The sequence below is a fragment of the Microsporum canis genome, genomic scaffold, assembly GCF_000151145.1.
Source record: "Microsporum canis CBS 113480 supercont1.8 genomic scaffold, whole genome shotgun sequence".
NCBI classification, from domain to species: Eukaryota; Fungi; Ascomycota; class Eurotiomycetes; order Onygenales; family Arthrodermataceae; genus Microsporum; species Microsporum canis.
The window spans coordinates 592,078-610,794 of record NW_003299162.1 but is presented as its reverse complement, the minus strand read 5'-3'; the positions used below and the strand labels follow the sequence as shown (position 1 = coordinate 610,794).

General features: G+C 51.1%; 10 protein-coding genes across 10 annotated transcripts; 5 read left to right on the top strand and 5 right to left on the bottom strand.

Annotated features, from left to right (window-relative positions):
• Positions 1-249: 249 nt before the first annotated feature.
• Positions 250-2,440, top strand: MCYG_08162 (conserved hypothetical protein; the record flags this gene model as incomplete). The annotated part of the gene is made up of 6 exons (XM_002843033.1): positions 250-368; positions 406-503; positions 638-946; positions 1,010-1,385; positions 1,521-2,157; positions 2,222-2,440. 6 exons carry the CDS (start codon positions 250-252, stop codon positions 2,438-2,440), a joined length of 1,758 nt encoding a protein of 585 aa, XP_002843079.1.
• Positions 2,441-2,724: 284 nt separating this feature from the next.
• Positions 2,725-4,912, top strand: MCYG_08161 (azole resistance protein 1; the record flags this gene model as incomplete). The annotated part of the gene is made up of 8 exons (XM_002843032.1): positions 2,725-2,853; positions 3,049-3,456; positions 3,531-3,911; positions 3,968-4,009; positions 4,066-4,225; positions 4,282-4,437; positions 4,502-4,770; positions 4,856-4,912. 8 exons carry the CDS (start codon positions 2,725-2,727, stop codon positions 4,910-4,912), a joined length of 1,602 nt encoding a protein of 533 aa, XP_002843078.1.
• Positions 4,913-5,353: 441 nt separating this feature from the next.
• On the bottom strand, positions 5,354-7,532 carry MCYG_08160 (conserved hypothetical protein; the record flags this gene model as incomplete). The annotated part of the gene is made up of 6 exons (XM_002843031.1): positions 5,354-5,605; positions 5,662-6,283; positions 6,521-6,712; positions 6,779-7,076; positions 7,252-7,276; positions 7,515-7,532. 6 exons carry the CDS (start codon positions 7,530-7,532, stop codon positions 5,354-5,356), a joined length of 1,407 nt encoding a protein of 468 aa, XP_002843077.1.
• Positions 7,533-7,780: 248 nt separating this feature from the next.
• Positions 7,781-9,437, top strand: MCYG_08159 (uncharacterized protein; the record flags this gene model as incomplete). Its single annotated transcript, XM_002843030.1, has 9 exons — positions 7,781-7,800; positions 7,888-8,038; positions 8,114-8,199; positions 8,221-8,344; positions 8,388-8,548; positions 8,647-8,884; positions 8,914-8,942; positions 9,050-9,114; positions 9,157-9,437. 9 exons carry the CDS (start codon positions 7,781-7,783, stop codon positions 9,435-9,437), a joined length of 1,155 nt encoding a protein of 384 aa, XP_002843076.1.
• A 534-nt stretch (positions 9,438-9,971) lies between these two features.
• On the top strand, positions 9,972-11,673 carry MCYG_08158 (GliF; the record flags this gene model as incomplete). Its single annotated transcript, XM_002843029.1, has 4 exons — positions 9,972-10,893; positions 10,947-10,966; positions 11,014-11,191; positions 11,249-11,673. The coding sequence occupies 4 exons, from the start codon at positions 9,972-9,974 to the stop codon at positions 11,671-11,673; spliced, it is 1,545 nt and encodes a 514-aa protein (XP_002843075.1).
• A 42-nt stretch (positions 11,674-11,715) lies between these two features.
• MCYG_08157 (ketoreductase) lies at positions 11,716-12,759 on the bottom strand (the record flags this gene model as incomplete). The annotated part of the gene is made up of 2 exons (XM_002843028.1): positions 11,716-12,674; positions 12,717-12,759. 2 exons carry the CDS (start codon positions 12,757-12,759, stop codon positions 11,716-11,718), a joined length of 1,002 nt encoding a protein of 333 aa, XP_002843074.1.
• A 496-nt stretch (positions 12,760-13,255) lies between these two features.
• Positions 13,256-14,707, bottom strand: MCYG_08156 (transferase family protein; the record flags this gene model as incomplete). The annotated part of the gene is made up of 1 exon (XM_002843027.1): positions 13,256-14,707. One exon carries the CDS (start codon positions 14,705-14,707, stop codon positions 13,256-13,258), a length of 1,452 nt encoding a protein of 483 aa, XP_002843073.1.
• A 297-nt stretch (positions 14,708-15,004) lies between these two features.
• On the top strand, positions 15,005-16,525 carry MCYG_08155 (cytochrome P450; the record flags this gene model as incomplete). Its single annotated transcript, XM_002843026.1, has 1 exon — positions 15,005-16,525. One exon carries the CDS (start codon positions 15,005-15,007, stop codon positions 16,523-16,525), a length of 1,521 nt encoding a protein of 506 aa, XP_002843072.1.
• Positions 16,526-16,644: 119 nt separating this feature from the next.
• MCYG_08154 (3-oxoacyl-[acyl-carrier-protein] reductase 1) lies at positions 16,645-17,448 on the bottom strand (the record flags this gene model as incomplete). The annotated part of the gene is made up of 1 exon (XM_002843025.1): positions 16,645-17,448. One exon carries the CDS (start codon positions 17,446-17,448, stop codon positions 16,645-16,647), a length of 804 nt encoding a protein of 267 aa, XP_002843071.1.
• Positions 17,449-17,947: 499 nt separating this feature from the next.
• Positions 17,948-18,664, bottom strand: MCYG_08153 (lanosterol synthase; the record flags this gene model as incomplete). Its single annotated transcript, XM_002843024.1, has 1 exon — positions 17,948-18,664. One exon carries the CDS (start codon positions 18,662-18,664, stop codon positions 17,948-17,950), a length of 717 nt encoding a protein of 238 aa, XP_002843070.1.
• Between the last annotated feature and the right edge of the window lie 53 nt (positions 18,665-18,717).

Sequence of the window (18,717 nt, the reverse complement as noted above, 5' to 3'; positions counted from 1 at the left end):
ATCTTCTAGTAATGATCGAAATTAGCTTCTCCTAATTTCTAATATTCTAGAGGCAGAGATAGAATATATCTTAAAGAAGCCTTCAAGGTATAGAAAGACGGAACGTAGGTTAGCGCGCAATAATAATCTCCGTCCTTATCATCAAGCTCTTTAGACCCTTCTTCTCTATCCACTTTTTGGAATAAAATACGCACTTTTCCTTCTTTATATCCACGTTTTGGAATACATCAGGGTAGTCCACCGTCGGGAATGTGGCCGTCTTATCAGGGAATATGCGGGAATGATGATTTCCCAAGGCCGTCCCTCTCCTGTGCGCCAGTTCAGAACGCCGCTCTCGCCGGGAAAAATCCCCATCGGGGTGGTGATAAGTATGTTGTGAAATAATATCGGGTTTCTACGCTTCAGCCCAAAAGCGCAGCTCAACGCCCTTCCAGATAGAAGATTTGAAGATATGCCGTCGATTTCAGACATCGAGCACTATGATGTGGCGGTCGTTGGTGCTGGTAAGTTCCTTTTTTTGGGGGACATCCAAGAGACTAACTAGTGATGTACTCCGTATTAAATATGCTGATAAATATATCATAGGATGGTACGGCCTTGTCGCTGCGCATACGTTTCTGAAACTGGCCCCGGAAAGCCGTCTTTCTTGTCATCGACGACAGCAAGACCATTGGCGGAGTATGGAGCGAGGAGAGAATATATCCCACCCTCTACGCGCAGATATGCTATCCTCTGTTTGAGTATTCGTTCTACCCCATGAAGAATGAGAACATCTCACCTGACGGCTTCATCTCGGGCACTGCAATCCACAACTACCTGGTCAGCTTTGCCAGAGACCATGGCCTGCTCGGCCGTACTCGCCTGGAGACTCGGGTAGTGGCCGTGGAGAGAGGCAGCAACGGCAGCGGTTGGATCCTCGAGGTGAACAATGGGCCACTGATTGAATGTGAAAAGCTCATCTACGCAACTGGAGCAAATTCAAGCCCTATCAGACCCGCTTGACCGCAAGATAACTTCCACAAGCCAGTCATCCACTCGCTCGATTTTGGTAGCTGGCGCCATCATATCGAGAGTGATGCCGTCAATAGAGCCACCGTGGTCGGGGCATCCAAGTCCTCTTATGACACAGTCTACAATCTTCTCAAGTCTGGAAAGGAAATCGCCTGGATCATACGAAAGAGCAATTCAGGTCCATTTTCACTCTTTGCGCCCACGTTTATGGGCCTATGGCATATCTCGGATCACATATCGACACGACTTGCGGCTAGTTTTAGCCCTAGTATCATGAATATCTCAGGCCACTGGAACATGTTTTTGCAAAGGACAGCGCCCGGCCAATTCATCACTCGTTTATATTGGCAAGTGGCGACTGCTTTGGCCAGCCAGTATGCTCAATTTTCCAAGAGCGAACACACCCAATACCTTTGACCGTGGCCACATCATGACGGGTATGTAGGGGAGAGAAGCCCCGTTATTCTCCCATCCTTTTCTCTCCAGCGCGAACTAACTGGTATGTTTAGCCTTTTTTGGGGGAGCGGCGGGATTGGCATCGCTACCGTGCCTGATTTCTGGCAGGTGATTCATAATGGAGATGTAACCATACACCAAACAGGAATCGAATCTCTGTACCACCAGGATGTGGTTAACCTCGAAGACGGGTTCTCCGTCCCTGCAGACATTGTGATACACTGCACCGGGTTTGACAAGGGCTATGATACTTTCAGTCCCGAGCTGCAAGATGAGTTAGGTCTGCGTTATGACTCTTCCCAGTTCTCTAAATGGACAGTGCTCGATTCCCAAGCTGAAGCACATATAGATCAGTTACTGCCAATACTCAAAAACTCTCCATTCGATGTACTAGACGGCCAACGAAAGCATACTCAGGGCCCGAATAGGCATTATAGACGCCTGGTCGTGCCAAATCTGGCTGCCAAAGGCGACCGGTCCATCTTATTTCCTGGGCATATCCATCCGGCCTTTACGCCGTTGGCGGCCAAGCTACAGGCCCTCTGGGGGTTTGCCTGGATGCATGGCTGGCTGGACCTACCCTCGCAAGAGGAAATGGAACGAGAGGCCGCCATTTTCAATGCTTGGACGCGAAAGCGATATATCGAACAGGGGAAAAAACACTCTTATTTCATATACGATTATATCTCTGTAAGTACTTTCCACTCTCTTTCTCTACGTGTGGATGTTTTAACGGCTAATTTGTTTTCCCAAGTATCTTGACACTCTTATGAGGGACCTTGGCCTCAATCCTTATAGAAAGAAAAGTGCTTTTGCGGAGTGGTTTATGCCTTACCGGCCTAGTGACTATCGTGGGGTAATTGACGAGTACTTGGCTTCTAAACCGGCAAGCGAAGAAAAAAAGAAGATCAAATCACATACACTACATGGCGGTCAGGATGGTGCATGTGGGTCCATGACTAACGGCGACTGATTTGATGTCCAATTTTATTTGCGATGCACCTTTCTACCGGTCGATTTAGTGCTTTCTCCGTAAGGTTAAGGTCCGCAAACCTTACACGGAGATGGGGCGGCCGCCTCTGCCGGTAAAACAAAGAACCACACGGACATGAGGCGGCCGCTCCAACCGGGAATGTTCTATATAGATATTATCCACGTATAATATACAACTGCTGGATGGCTGCCCTCCACATACAATGGCAATGTGATTTTTGGTTCATTCCCACCTCATACTATCGTTATCCCATATAACGCAATATGGACATCGAAAAACCGGAAGCAGAGATGACTGTTGCTGGTGACAGTGGCTGCAGCAACAGTAACAACAACCCCAGTTCAGGTCATGGTCATGGGGATCCTTCACCTCGGCAGATCCGGGGATGGAAGGTGAGTATTCATGTTAATATGGCGCTTCGTCAAACAAAGGCTGAGGTGCTTGCTTTCTTATAGTGGGCAGTAGCCTATGCATCAATGCTCTCAACCACGTTTCTTTTCTCGCTCGATAACACCATTGTAGGTATTTTCTAGATTGCTGGCCCCGTTATATAACGTTTGGAAAGCCTACTGACCCTTTAATCCAAGGTCGCTGATATTCAACCTGCTATCCTCGAGTTATTTGGCCAAGTTCAACTTCTCCCGTGGATAGGGGTTGGGTTCGCCCTCGGGACTATGTGCGTTTTGCCCTGGGGAAAGGTTTATGGAGTCTTCAATGCAAAATGGGTTTACCTGTTTAATATTGTGCTCTTTGAACTTGGTAGCGCTGTTTGTGGATCCGCTCCCAACATCGCTGTTTTGATCTTGGGCCGTGTAATTGCGGGTGTTGGTGGCGCCGGGATGTACTCTGGTACACTTTCCTTTGTGGCAATCTTGACAACTATTAAGGAAAGGCCAATTTATATGGCTGGCAGTACAGTGGTCTGGGGCCTTGGAAGCGTGTTGGGTCCTATCGTTGGTGGTGCATTTGCCCAGAGCTCGGCGTCCTGGCGATGGGTATGTTATATTTGAAAATTGAAATTTTGAGCGTCTACATTATTACGGCACAGCTAATGAAATACTCCTGCTAGGCATTTTATATCAATCTTCCCATCGGGGCTGCCTTTCTACCAGCTTACCTATTTCTGATCCCTAGCGTTGACCCCCAGCCTAGCAAATCATTCAAGGAGAAATGCAAGATGATTGATTGGATCATGACAACAATTTTCCTAGGCGGGTCAGCGTGCCTAATCATGGCTATTACATTTGGAGGTGTTGTGTATTCCTGGAACTCCGCATCTACGATCGTGCTGTGGGCTATGAGTGCTGTTCTGCTTATAGTGTCTATCCTTGTCGCCAAATTTCATCCTGGTGTTAACCGTGAAAATCGCCTATACCCGGTGCATTTCCTCAACCGGCCAATTTTAATAAATCTACAGATTCAGATGTTTTTGGTCTCTGGAATAGCGCTAGTAGGTTTACCTACTAGTTTTGATATTGGAATACTTTAACTAATTTGGTTCTTAAGGCAACTACATATTATATTCCACTGTACTTTCAGTTCCTCCATGTAAGTAACCCCTCAGAGCGTGGCGATGGAATGGGCTGATAGAATTTATTATATAGGGTGATGGACCTCTCCAAGCTGGTGTCCGACTACTACCATTCATCATAAGTCTGGTTGTTGTCTCTATGATAAATGGGGCTTTTATGCCAGCATTACCTTACGCTATGCCTTGGTACACTGCTGGCAGTGCTCTTGTCGTCATCGGTACGGCGCTAATGTGTATGTACCGCCAACTTCCTTCATCTCGTGTCAACCCCCGTCTTACAGGTTTACAGATACCGTTAACCTCGATACATCTAACGCTAAAATATATGGATACACCATTCTTGTTGGAGCTGGGACCGGATGCTATGTTGTAGCTGGCTTTGCCATTGTCCAGTCTTTAGTTTCTCCCAAAGATATACCCAATGCTGTGGGTGCCATGGCTATTTGTATGTGATTTAAGACTTTCCTCTCCTCGTCCATTTGTGGAAAATGATCCTAATGCCTATATAGCCCAAGATCTCGGCATGGTTGTCTTTCTTTCACTAGCGGGATCAATCTATCAAAATCTTTCCTTGAAAGAAGTTGCTCGAGCGCTACCCTCCGCCAGCAAAAGCGAGTTAACAGACTTGATCGCCGGAACAAGCAGCCGAAGTTTCAAGGCGTTATCCCAGGCAGATAAAGACGCAGTTATTCCTTATATTACTGGTCCTATGCGTAATGTTTGGCTGTTCTTCTTAGTTGCTGCTATATTGAGCTTTTTGTTGTCGGCAATGCTTGGAGTACGCCTCAATCTCTCATGTACCCCATACTATATCCTCTTATATTGGGATAACTAGGTGCTAACTTCTTCAATTTTAATTTTAGAAAACGAGGCTAATGGGTGCCACTGTCAACGGCGGGGGTACCTCAATTATCAATTGAGTGGCCCTTTGCCGATACGACAGTCCAGCAAAGACCTGACTCGTGCGGCTGTGGAGTTATCGGCCAAGGCCGGCTCGCGGCAGCTACTAGTTAAGCAATCCACCAGCGACAAATCAACAATGTTCTCGATGTCTCTCTCTCTCTTTCTCTTTGATTTTCTGCTATCGTGTCTTCGCTCACAGGCAACTTTTAGGTAGAATAGAATGACCGGTACAGCCGCCTCAGTTAACAGTTAAAATAAAATAACAATAACTAATGGCAATCTTGATAAGCGCGTGACACTAAGGTTTCTATACTTAGGGGCTTGGATATGTGCGAAAAAGAGCAAAAAAATTGTTGGAAATTCCCATTTTTACTTGAGAATTTCTATGCTCTGAGTGAGTTCCCAATCCAACATATAAACAAGGTATAGGTTAGAATGCATAGCGTAGATGCAGCAATTCAACTTCCAGTGTTGAAACCCCCCTGCTTATTATCCCATTTCTCCAAAGTTGTGGATGCCACCGTACTGGTTATGTGCCAATACCCTTCAGGCTCTTCAACCTGGTCAAGAGCGGCACGTAGCAACCGTAGAGCATCCACAATGTTGATAGAAGTGGCATCGCCCGATTCTTGTAGGCAGCGAGTGAGTGCTTTCATGCCTGTAGCTAGAGGATGGCCAAGAAAAGTTGCTTGAAGGGTAAAGAAGTCTCGCTATAGAAATATTAGTAACTAAGCTGATAATCAAAATCCGGATAAGGAGGCTTTACCTCCGATCTCTGCGCGGGCCAGTTCATGCGTATAGCGCTCAGAATCTTGAGCGCTGCGGCAGTTGAACATTTTTTGCTCTCTGCCGCTACAAGTTTAGGCAGCTCCTGGTCTTCAACCTTTTGGATAGCAGCCTCATGCAAGTATATGTGTGTAGCGCAAAGGTTTGTATGTAATGAAAACGCCAGAGGATCTTCACGTACTGCCGCAGCACTCAGGTGGTCTTGGAATATTGCGGTATAGTCACTGATCATTTTCACTAAACGATAGTGTCGGTCCCAAAATCCTTCGTCGGTAGGTCTGATAGATAGTATATAGACATGTTTGTAACTCCAGCGGGCTAATTTTACCATGATAACGATAGCAGAGAAGGGCGAAACGAGGTGTATCATCGCACGTAGCCGTTCCGGGTTACCTAAGAAGGGTATTGTTGGCGAAGGGACGAAATCGTCCGTTAACTGTCCTGGGGAGGGCAGGCGGATTTGTAAGTTATCTTCGTCCAAGAGACAGGCCTTATTCATCCGGACACTCGCATAGCCCTCAAACACATAGAGTGCCCAAAACGACCGCCTCATTTCCTCTAGCCGTATAGGCTGTCTAGTAGACGAGGCGGGGGCTCTGAGGCTAGACGGTGAACCAGTAGAACTGTGCTCAAATCTGCTAACTATTCTATGAGTTTCACTGTCTAGCTCATGCAGGTTCAGCAAACCTGCTAATGCGATCGCTCTTCTCAGGGTCATCCACGCACGAGTCAGATGGCTTTTGGTCAGTTCGTATCGAATAATGAATACAAGGGCCTGAAAAGTATTCAAATTCATAAAAAGGGTCTCATCCTCGTCTCTCTCACAGAGCTCAACGTACTTGCGCGCAGCGGTATAGCAGACCTGCTGTAAATGATTGAATCTACTGGACACGGTAGTTCCAATGAGAGCAACGCCATAGGATAAAGCCTGTATCGGTAGGGATGCCGGGTTGTTGTTCCGCTCTGTTCTGAAGCGGGATTGGCTTAGGATCGGTAGGACAGGGTAGTAGTACTCGAAGAAATTATAATGTCTTCAATTGTATTAATTTCTTCGTTATCTCGTAAATCGGGCTTTCTTTTATCATTATTTCACTCACAATGTTACCATATCCTGTGTAGATATCTCCTTCTCTACCCAGTGTTTGTCAATGGGAGAGGTATATATTCCGAATTCTGACTGGAGCTGAGAGGAAGGGTCTGAATACGGGGTGTCCAGTAGATCTAGCAGCTGCGGCAATCCGCCGGCCTCCTCCGGGGACGGTATGGGAGCGGATAGATCTAGCCCCGAGTAGTTCCAGAAATCCGGTATGTCATTGGTAAGGTTAACGAGTAAATCGAATCCTTCGTTTCCATGGTCAATTTGCATAGTCCCGGGGTTGTTGTTATCATGGAAAACTACGGGGTCCTCAGCAAGTTCCAACTGTATGGGCTGTGGCTGCTGATGCTGGTTCTGCACGGTTGGCGGAGTGGGTATAGAGGCCCTCAACGGGCTGAGCAGAGCTTCGGCTTGTGCTGCGCCGAATAGTTATTAAAGCTGATCATAGATATAACAACGCGAACGAGGGCCTACCCAGTCTCTCTCGAAGCTCCGATAGCTGGCGAGGAAGGTCAGCTTGAGCCACACGATGTCGCTTCCGGCCCTGATAGCTACACTCATAACCAAGCCGCCCACACCGTCCGCACTGTGGATCTGCCCGATCACAGCGGACTTTCCCTGCACAATTGGGTTTGTTAGCCGAAGTAAAGATCTATATATGAGACGACACTTGCTTTCTCTGCAGATATCGCATGCCAGGCGGCCAGGAGTTGATGCGGTGTTTGCGCCCTTCGAACCAGCGATACTGCTCGCATTAGATTTTGCCCTGGGGACATTATGCTCGCCTTCTCCTGTGAACTCCGGAGAAGGCATTGATGGTAGCCAAGTAGTTACCTAGATACCGACAAACGCGAAGGCGGTTGTATTAAATATACGCTGTCGACAGCGCAGTCAAGTTCCTCCTCCGAGGCGTAACTAATCACATCCATACTCTACTCTGCTCCTTCATGAGCCAAGCAAAAAGCGGCCCTACTCTAACCCGGTAGTTAACAAGTGGACGAAGATGGCAAATGTACGGAGTATGTAAAAAATATCAAATCTATTGGCGCCTAGTCAACTGCCCCTTTTTAATTTTTCATCTTTTGAGTTGTGCACCTAGATTTATATTAGCATTGAGAAAGCGAACATAGACTATCTTGTCCTGGACAAAGGGGTCTATAATCACTATATAGCGCATGGTTGTCGAATCTTACAAGACCTCCTGGACCAGGTACTTGAGAACTACTCGACTATGGGAAGAGGCTATTACCGCACTTCCGATGTAAATGCTTCCTAGAGAGTGATTTCTTTCCAATAGTCAAAAAGTAGTAAGTAAATAAATATTCTCTCCCATGAGGTCGGGGTTCACACAATAGTTACTTATACTTATAATAAGTGCTGGATACGACACGCGAACAGCCAAGTTCGCCGACTATCCTATCTGTGAGTCCGTGGTCTTTGGAGAGCTTTGGCGTACCCGAACCAAAGCCCAAATGATCTCGTTAGAAGAGGGCGTTTTATGGGAGAACGGTTCGGGCAGGTGATGCAATTCATAAGGTATAGATTGTTACTCTGGCTTGCCCTTCTCGTGTCTGAGTGTGGAGGTTGATTTATACTAACTAGTGCAATAGGTTACTCCCAACTCAGCACTAGGAGGCTGCACTGCAATGGAGGATGTCGTTTGCATTAGCAACGCATTGCACGCGGCCCTCAACCTACACCCAAACAAGAAACCGTCAGATGTTGAGATTAGCACCGGTCGTAGGGAACGGGGAACGGGGTCATCACTGCCGCTACACCAGGTCGAATCTTGTTAATCGATGCATATAATACCCGAGCACAGGCCTCTTTAGATTGACATGGCCTGCATTGCATGACTTGGTCTGGGAGAAAAACAAGGAGGTTCCCTTACACCTGGCGTGCACCTCTTGATCTTGCAGGAACCAAAACCACGGAGATGATATTAGTACTTGTCAAGCCGAAGCCCAGTCACCTCCTGCTGCTGGGAGCCGTGGGCATTATCTCCATATGGGGCTTCATTGGATACTGGGGTGGCATGTTCGATAACTTTGATGCTATTGTTGCTTCCTCTAAAGTTCGTGTTCACCGGGGATTTGGGCGACGAGCGGTTTGACATTCATGCCGGGTGGTCACCAGGCAATTCGCTTCAAGCGTTATATAAGGACGTGACCGAGGGTATTCTCGAATTTCGGGGGATAGAGACATTGAGATATGATGTAACGAAATAAATAATATAAATCATTGAGGTTTGGCAGGATCAGGCATTGTTAAGAACGGGGATGCCGTCATTGCTCCACGAGCGGGCGTTGATGTGGAGATTGCTCATTAGCATAAAGAGTGTGTGATAGCGAAGTTCTTAGACGTCTACTAAATGGATAGATACTATTATCGTGCACGTTAGATTCTATAGTAGAAGAGCTATACATAATAAATCTTCTAGTGATAGTCGAAATCAGCTTCTCCCAATTTCTAATATTCTGGAGGCAGAGATAGAATATATCTCAAAGAAGCCTTCAAGGTATGGAAAGACGGAACGCAGGCGCGCAATAATGATCTCCGTCCTCATCATCAAGCTCTTCAGACCCTTCTTTATATCCACTTTTTGGAATAAAATACGCACTTTTCCTTCTATCCACTGTTTAAAATACATAGACTTCTAGACTTCGCTCCGTAAATTAGAATATAAATAGACCTCCATAAATAATAAAGATAGAGTTAAGGCCGCTTACTATGTATAGATTAGACTCACTACTATATGTAGCGTCCAAACCTTCGAGCGACAACGAGATATTGACTCGCAGCAGGACTAGTCACGCAAAGGTACGAGTACGGAGAATCATGGGCTTGCGGTGCAGCTAGGTACTTTCGAGGGCTTCATACATCATGATATAGTGAGTTATACTCCTATACAGTCTAAGACTAGGTCGACAATCTTTGGAGACCAATAGCACGTCCACATACAAGACGACAGGATAGACGACAGGAATGACAGGAATTCACTACCATCCTTCTTCTCTTCTGCGGGCCCTCCATCCTATACGGGCCTAACCAGGAGGCTGCAGGCGGTACGAGATTCTAAAATCCGAGATGTAGAGTCAAAAAGAGAACTCGTGCTTGGCCACTCTTATGGGTCGGCCTATATACTGAAATGCATTCCTGATCTTCTTCGATTGCACCTCAAAACCGCTGCAACCATGGATTTTGATATAGTGTGCAAGACGTTGACGTCGCCCGCCGCTGTTGCCGGCAGCATCTGCCTCGCGGCGGCCATTTACTTGTACGTCTTCCCTCGAAAGCAGACGCTGAAGTTTCCCGTCGTCTTGGTCGAGGACGGCGGCATGGACAGTCGCGCCGCTGTGGAATACGGCTATTCAGAGGTAGACACGCATCTTCAGTCTTTTGTCCTGACGGCGAATTGCTTACACTGGAGACAGCACCCCGATCAGCCGTTTGTGCTGCAGTCGAAAACGAGGACATTGGTTCTGCTGCCTCCCAAATACTTTGACGAGATCCGTTCCATCCCCGAATCGAAATGGAGTGGAAGACTGTCGGCGCGAAACCTCTTCCAGAGCCGCTACACTCGCATTGGCGATAACAGCCCGCAGGTCGTTCACACGGTCAAGACCGACCTGACCCGTCACATTGGCAAGACGCTCGATGCACTTCAGGACGAGATGGCGTTTGCCGCCGAGCAAGCCATCGGTGCGTGCGAAGACTGGACGCCCGTCGTTCCCTACCCGGCACTCCTGCGCGTCGTTTCGTTGATCTCGGGCCGCGTCCTGGTTGGTCTCCCCTTCAGCCGGACGGAGCAGTGGATTCAGCTCTCTATCAACTTCACTATGCTCTGCTTTGGCGCGGCGCAAAAGTACGCCACGTACTCGTCGTGGCTGCGCCCATTTATCGTGCCGTTCTTGGACGTGACGGGCAACATTCACAGGCAGCGCAAAGCTGCCACAGCGCTGCTGGCACCCGTCATCACCGAGTATAAGAACTCCGTGGAGTCGGATGGGGAGCCGACCAACATGATCCAGTGGGCGCTCGCGAGTGCCAATGACGACTCCATGACGGCCGAGGAGCAGGCAGACATCCAGCTCACGCTTAGCATGGCTGCTATTCGTAAGTATATATATTGGTATCCGGAGGGGACAGAATTGCTAACATGGTTGCAGACACGACATCAACGACGGTAGTTACTACGACAACCTCGATGCGAAGCAGGCTGACTTCTTTCATTAGGTCCTCTACTGCCTCTACGATCTCTGCGCTCACCCCGAATATATCGAGCCTCTGCGCGAAGAGATTAAGACTGTTCTTGCCGAAACCGACGGCCGCCTTGTCAAGCGCAACATGGCCAAGCTGCGCAAGCTCGACAGTTTCATCAAGGAGTCGCAGCGCCTGAGCCCCCCTGGTCTAGGTATGACGTGAAGGCCGCCCATGTTCGAAACAAGCAGCTAATTGAGATTCACCACAGTCGCAATGCAGCGCATCGTAGTCTCCGACATCACGCTCTCCGACGGCAGCCTTCTTCCCCGAGGCACCGCCGTTGGCGTGCCAAACTGGGGCGTCACCCGCGACGACCGGCTTTGGACGAACCCCGAGACATTCGACGGTTTCCGTTTCGCCAGGTTGCGCGATGAGGCCGGTGCAGAGCACAGACACCAGTTTGCAACCGCCGGACCGGATTCGCTGAGCTTTGGCTACGGGCCCCAGGCGTGCCCTGGACGCTTCTTCGCCAGCAACGAGATCAAGGTGCTCCTGGCCCATCTACTGCTCAACTACGACTTTAGGATGGAGGGGAACCGCCCGCAGAACATCATCCACGAGCTTACCGTCATGCCCAACAGAGGCGTAAACGTTCTCTTCAAGAAGCGCGCTAGAGACACAAGAAATGGATAATAATATATATATATATTGTAGATTTAAGAATATTTTACAGCTTTACTTTACAGACTTGACAAAATCCACAATAGTCGTCTCCAGCGGCGTCCACGAGAGACCCAGCAGAGCGTTCGTCTTATCGTTGTTGTAGCTAATGCCAAATGCTCCAGCATCGCCCTTGACGTCAGGGGCAGGCAGTTGGTCCTTGAAGGAGTACTCGCCCGCGCGCACAATCTCAGCAAGCCGGGAATTGCTAAAGCGCCCGCCAACAGTGAAGAGGCGCTTGCCGCCCGCGTCGGAAAGCTCCATGCCGCGAACGTGGGCTGCGGCGACATCGCGAACATCGACGAAGAGGTTGACCGGCCCAGCAGGCGGGATCTGCTCTTTCCACTTGCCAGCCATGAGATCTGAGAGCGCCTGGTTGGAGACGTTTATCGAGCCGGCCGAGCGAAGATGGGGAAGCACAGGGCCAAACACAACCGGAGGGTTGACCGTGACGAGGTCGAAGTTTGGCTTGTGGTCCGCGACGTAGTCCCAGGCTGCTCGCTCGGCGAGCGCTTTAGCCAACATGTATGCGCGGCCGGGGCCCTGGTTGAGAGCCTCCATGCCACAAGGGTTCCACGTCTCTTCGCCAAACGTTGCCGTGGGGTTGGCTACGTCAAGAATGGCCGCGATGGAAGACGTGATGATGATGCGGCGAACCTGCGGCGCATCTCGCTGCACCGCGCGCAAGACGTTTGTTGTGCCGAGCAGAGCAGGGTCGATGAGCTCCGTCTTTGCATCGGTGAACTTGAGCGTGCATGGACTGGCCGTGTGCATCACAGCCTCGATGCCCGGCAGCTTGACGGCCTCGTCAAAGGCCTGTTCGTGCGCAATCTCGGGCACGATGACCACCTGGAGACGTTCCGCGGCATGTCTGTAACCGGACACCACTCTGTCTGCCTTTTCCTGCGAGCGTACCGTGGTGACCACGTAATGCCCTTGGTCCAGGAGCTGCTGGATGATGTGCGCTGCGATGTCTGATTAGTCGTGATTGCACCAGCGTCCGTCTGTTAACTTACAAGCAATGAAGCCCGTGCCTCCGGTAACGAGAACCTTGGTCATGATGAGTAGAATCCTACAATTGCGCGAGCACTCTGCTGTTGTATCGTGCCGCCTTGCTCCAGGGACACAGAACGCGGTCTCACGGAGATGTGTTAAATCAAAGTGCATCCTGGCCATACTAGGTTGAATGAAGTCGGAATAACGTCCACACTACCTAAACAGGCTAAGCTAGAAGATTAGGCTTAAGTTAATAAGCACTAAAGTGGACCCGTATTAAGCGGGGCAACCCTAATCTAGAAGTCTATTTTCTACTAGCTGATTTATATAAATAGATAGTGTTTAGTCTTAACTTATAGTTAAATACTATGTAGAAGTTAAATACTACATACATGTAGAACTACAGCCTTAGTAACTCGATTTCTTCAAAGTCTATTCAAACACTCTAGTTCGACGGCCCGCTTGGTGTCGTGTCAGATTCTTGGTCGGTTGAGGGTACGGAGTAGGAAGTTACTTTCAGCTACCGGCGCATACATGTGAAAGCTCGTGGAAGAAATGGTCAGTAGACTATGTTTACAAACGATCTAAAACTTTCGTTCTGCACCAACAGTCGCATCTGTTCGCTTTGCAGGGATAGCCAGACGTATATATCATCGCTTGGCGGGGGTGACGGCACAACAACGGCGAGTGTGCGAGGGTAGGCCACAGGAACAGCCAGAACAGGCGGTCCAAGGCCAAAGTTGACCGAGTAGAAAGCCAGTCGACTTTGATTGGAAAATGCCTGACAGATCATCAGAGAGTAGAGAACGCGTGCCTTGCTGCCGAGTAGGCGGATGGACTGCATGGCGCGCCTGATGAGCCGCTCGATGGCGTTTCGATCCGCCGTATCAACGGTCTTGCGGCATTCCATAGCCACTGCGATGAGAGATTTGCCGCAAATGGGTTCGAAAAGCTGGTCTGTTGGCACCGTAACGAAGAGGCCGACGGCACAGTTGCCTACGTATGCCTCCGGTATGTCCAGACGATGCCGAAGGTCGCATGGGACGATGGCCTTGACTTTGGGGGCGCCCGGTTTCGCGGATGTGCTCTGTGCATATGCCATGGTGAAGAGTGCCACGATCAGATCATTGTCGGAGATGGCGTTGCCCGACTGCTTTGCTTCATCCCTGACCGCGTCCATGCTGTTTCGACTGATGGCAAACAGGTGGCTCTCCGAGTCACCAGATATCAGGTTCTTCTTCAAGAAAAAAGCGAGGATATTCAGGAGAAGAGACAGCAACAAGCACAGCGGATATAACGGCCAGGGCAGCGGCGAAGGCTGTACCGCAGCTGGCAGCCGCCGATACATGGCATCTCTGCTCAGTATGACTTCTGGCTTTCTGCTCAATATGGCTGGCTTTCTGCTCAATATGGCTGGCTTTTTGCTCAACATGGCTGGCTCTCTGCTCAACATGACTGGCTTTGGCTGTGGTGTGTTGGCTGGACTCTCGAGTCGACAGCAATCTGCCCAGCAGTTGATAAAGGCTACAACGCCCTTGGCATCGAACGCAGCATGGGCAATGCGAACCAAGACCGCGACACCACCGTTGTCGACAAAACGGCACAGCCGCACGCGAACGAGCTTTGCTGGGCCTTGCTCGCCAGCGCTAAGCAGAGGATCTTCCACTCTGAGGTCTGCAGACCAGTGACTGTAGCGAAAGCCTCTCTGTTTGAGCACGCCAAACGGGATGTCGGCCGTCGTTGTCTCCCAGCCCGGCATGTTGGGCTTCTTCGGATTGACGACGATGCTCATTGCGTTCAAGCCGCTGTGCTGCAGTTCTCCCGCAAGAATCGGAAACTGTTGTAGAGCGCGGTATAAGCCTCTGTGGAGGCGCTGCTCGAGTTTGAACCCATCTTCGCGCGTGGAATTGTCAAAGAAGAAGCAGTTGGAGATGTAGAGGTGGCTGGCGATGATGTCCAGAGGCGACAGAGGATACACGGCCTCTGGCAGGTCTTTCAACGTCTCGTCCATCAGCGTATGTTCAAACAGCAGTCCATCGGCAGCTCAACGAAGCTGCCTCACTGCTTACTATGTATATCTGCGTCACTGCTTATATCTGCGTCACTGCTTATATCTATCACTCTAGTGGAGATTCGTATCGACTGGATCTGATGAGCAATACGAACCCGTCCCAAGACTCTTTTATTCAGCTGATGAGAAAGACAAGGCATGGTTCGTTATCATATCCACTGGAATACGATAGACCTCGCTTCGCTCCGTCGATTATCATCGTCAACAGCTGTGACTGCTGGCAAATCTCATCCAGCAATGAACCGACTGACAGAATACCCAACACTGCTGCTGGCCGTGGCGGGCTCGTACGTGATATGGATACTGCTCCAAGGCTTTGTCCTGTCGCCTCTTCGACGGATTCCCGGCCCAGCGCTCGCGCGAGTCACAGTCCTGCGAGCTCTACGCAACAGGCTGCCGAAAAAGGTCGTCCAGACGGCGCTCGCAGACTTTGAACGCTACGGCGACATCTACGTCTCGCGGCCGGACACCGTCACCATCAGCCACCCCGTCGATGTCCGGGCTGTGCTCGGCGCAAGAGACTCGTGGAAGATTGACGTGTACCAGGGCCTCCAGGACCCGGTGCTCAAGAACCTCGTAACGTTCAACCACCCGCAGCTCGCGAGCCAGAGGCGACGTCAAATAAGCCCCTTTCTCAACAGCAATGCATACCTTGTGCAGATGGAGGACACCGTCCTGGAGCACGGCGCCGTCGCTCTGATGGCCAGGTGGAACGCCGGACTTGCGCAGAGCGAGGAGATCGAGATCAACTACAGAAACGACACGCAGCTGGCGACCTTCAACATCATGAGCGCGCTTGCGTTTGGCCGCGATCTTTCGGGGCAGGCGGACAGCGCTGTTATCGTGGACTGGATTGCCGCAACGGCCGTCTACATCGGCGTCAGCATCAACTTCAAGGCGCTGCTGCACTTCCCGTTTTCTCTCGTCATAGCCCCATGGCTGGCAAAGTACAGGGATTTTGTGCAGTTCGGCAAGGAGTCCGTCGCCCTGCGTCGTGAGATGATGGCGAGCGCCCTCTCCAGGGACGAGCTTCCCAAGGACGTGCTCCAGGCCTTCATCGACGCCGAAGACCCGGACTCCAAGGTGAAGATGACACCGCAGGAGATTCAGGCAGAGAGCGTGGGCATGCAGCTCGCGGGCAGCGAGACTACCTCCGCATCGCTCACCTGGGCGCTTCACCTGTTCACTCTCTACCCCGATGCGCTGCGCAGAGCGACGCTCGAGATCCGCAGCCAGTTCGACGCCAACCAGCTCGTTCGATACGCTGATTGCCGGAAGACTCTACCGTTCCTGGAATCCTTCGTCTATGAAACATTCCGCTACGCGCCCATCACCTCGGGCTTCATGCCCCGGACGTCGCCAAGGGACATGGAGCTCCAGGGCCACTCTATCCCAGCGGGAACGAAGGTCGCCTTCAACCTGCTGGCTCTGAACAACCGGAGAGACGTATGGGAGACGCCGGAGAGATTCATCCCCGATCGATTCATCGGCAACGAGGACGGCAAGAAGAATATATTTGCGTTTTCATACGGTCCGCGAAGCTGTGTTGGTCAAAACCTGGCGTGGATGGAGATCATGACCATCCTGGCCAACATGCTGCTGCATTTCGACATTGCGCTCCCCAGAGACGCAGTTTACGGGCCAGAGAACGTTGGCGAAGGGGGCGTCCCGCGGCTGATGGAGACGCAGTGCCATATTGTATTTGCGCCGGTCCACCCCGAGCGGGATTGCAGGCTACTTCTGTCACGGAAGATCTGACTATGACCACTTTGAACATGTCTACTATATATGACCACTTTGAACATGTCTATGATTAAATGGTGTAATATTGCTTTGTATGTATATCAACTAGCTAAACACTGAGCGCTATCGTGAAACTACTGGTCGAGGAACCCGGTGTGAACCCTCTGGCCGACTGTTGCGTCCAGGTAAGCGACAGTGCCGATTCTCGTCTCGTCGTCGATGCACTCCATAGCAGCCTCCGCAACCTGCTCGGGCTGCAGCCTGGCCAGGCCCATGTTTCTCATGTCCTCCTCGGGCGTGTAGCCAGGCCCTGACCTGTCGGTGGGCACGCGGAAGGACATGTTCTTGTCGAAGCCGGTGGCAATAGCAGTCGGCGCCACAGCGTTGACGCGGATTCGAGGGCCGAACGAGCGGCAGGCGAAAGTAAACTGGGCAGCACCGGCCTTAGCAGCACCGTAGGCAGCGATGCTGGCATGCGTCTTGAAGGACGAAGACGAGGTGATGCTGACCACGTTAGCCTTGATGTCCGGGTGCTCGTTCCAGAACTTGATGGCCTGCTGCGTAGCGTAGATCGGAGCGGTCAGGTTGATGGCAATCGTGTCCTTGACGTGCTCGGCGGTGATGGCAAGGAAGGGAGCGCGGAGGTAGCCGGCGTTGTTGATGAGCACGGAGAAGCGCGAGAACCTGGCGACGGTCTCAGCAATCAGGTTGTGGATGTCGTCCGTCCTGGCCAGGTCGCAGGCCATGAACACGGCAGTGCCCTCGCCATGCTCCTTGTTGATGGCGGCGACAGCTTCATTGCCCTGCTCAACGGCAACATCGCCCACGACGACAATGTAGCCACGGCGGGCAAGCATCCAGGCGATAGCAAGACCGACGCCGGCGGCACCGCCAGTGACAATGGCAACTTTGGCAGACACAACTTCTTTGGCAGACATTATTTCTGAGATGGACGCTGTAGGTGTTGACACGGCGTACTACATAGTAGTATAAGAAGCCAGCGATACTGTATGTAAACTTCCGCCGTATACGAGAGCGGAGCGGAAGTATACGAGGTCGGAGCGGAAATATACGAGGTCGGATTAAACACTATCCCTGTTGATGTTAGATTTATATCCCTGCAACCGATAAAGATCTTCGGCGAGTTATAGGCTTAAGATAGTCTACGCGTATATATAGATGAAGGATTTCAACCGCTGAAAGAGATGTACGCTTTCGAATTAAGTACAAGATCTGGTGATAGGTAGGGGAAGCCTTGCTTATTAGAGGGCCTTCGAGACATTAATGATAGATTGAACGACAACATTAACACGTTACATCGGTGCAGGTAAGCTTACTGTAGAGCTCGTATCCAGAGACAGCAATATCATGCTTAGTGCTGAGCCAAGAAGGCCGGTCAGCGTAGTAACATTCTGGCTGGAATGACAAGAGAGAGCGTCACCGCGCCTTTACGTAGAGATCGTCCCCGTAGCGCTCGATGTACCTGCCAATGGCGCTGAGGGTGAAGTGGAACTTGTAGTTGGGATATCTCATGCCTCCCGGGCAGGCAAAGATGCCCTCCAGCGAGCCCGGCAGCCACTCGCCCGTGGCCTGCTGCGCGCGCATCAGCCACCGGATGCCCCTTCGCAGCGCATCCCTGCTGGAGCAATGCGCCGCAACGAGGCCCGCCAGCGCATACGCAGTGCACGTCACCTGGCTGCCGGCGGGATCCTGCACGTAGCGCTTCTCTCTGATGCTGGCGAGGTCTTCGCCCCAGCCGCCGTCTTCGTTCTGGTGCTGCAGCAGGAAGCTGCAGGCATCGCGACACGTTTCGCTGTTGCTTTCCCGCAGGCCGACGGTCTCCAGGCCCTGCAGGGCAAACATGGTGGCGTACGTGAAGCACACACCCCAGGACGCAAGCCATCCGCCGCAGGGGAACTGTGCTTTGATGAGATAGCGCGCGCAGCGGCCGATGATGGCCTGGATCTCCACGGGACGGTGGTGCGGATACGCCTTGGTGAACGTGTCGAGGCAGAGCAGCACGGAGCTTGTGCACTCTGGATACAGGCTCTCCGTCATGACGTTGTCGTAGAGCTCGGTGATGTTGAGCAGCTCCAGGGCTTTGGGCCCACGAAGGGGCTCGAACGCCGAGTAGCCATCGCATCCGTTCTCCATGCCAACGATGAGATCGACCGCCTCCGCCAGGCGTTCGTCCGAAACCAGCTTGG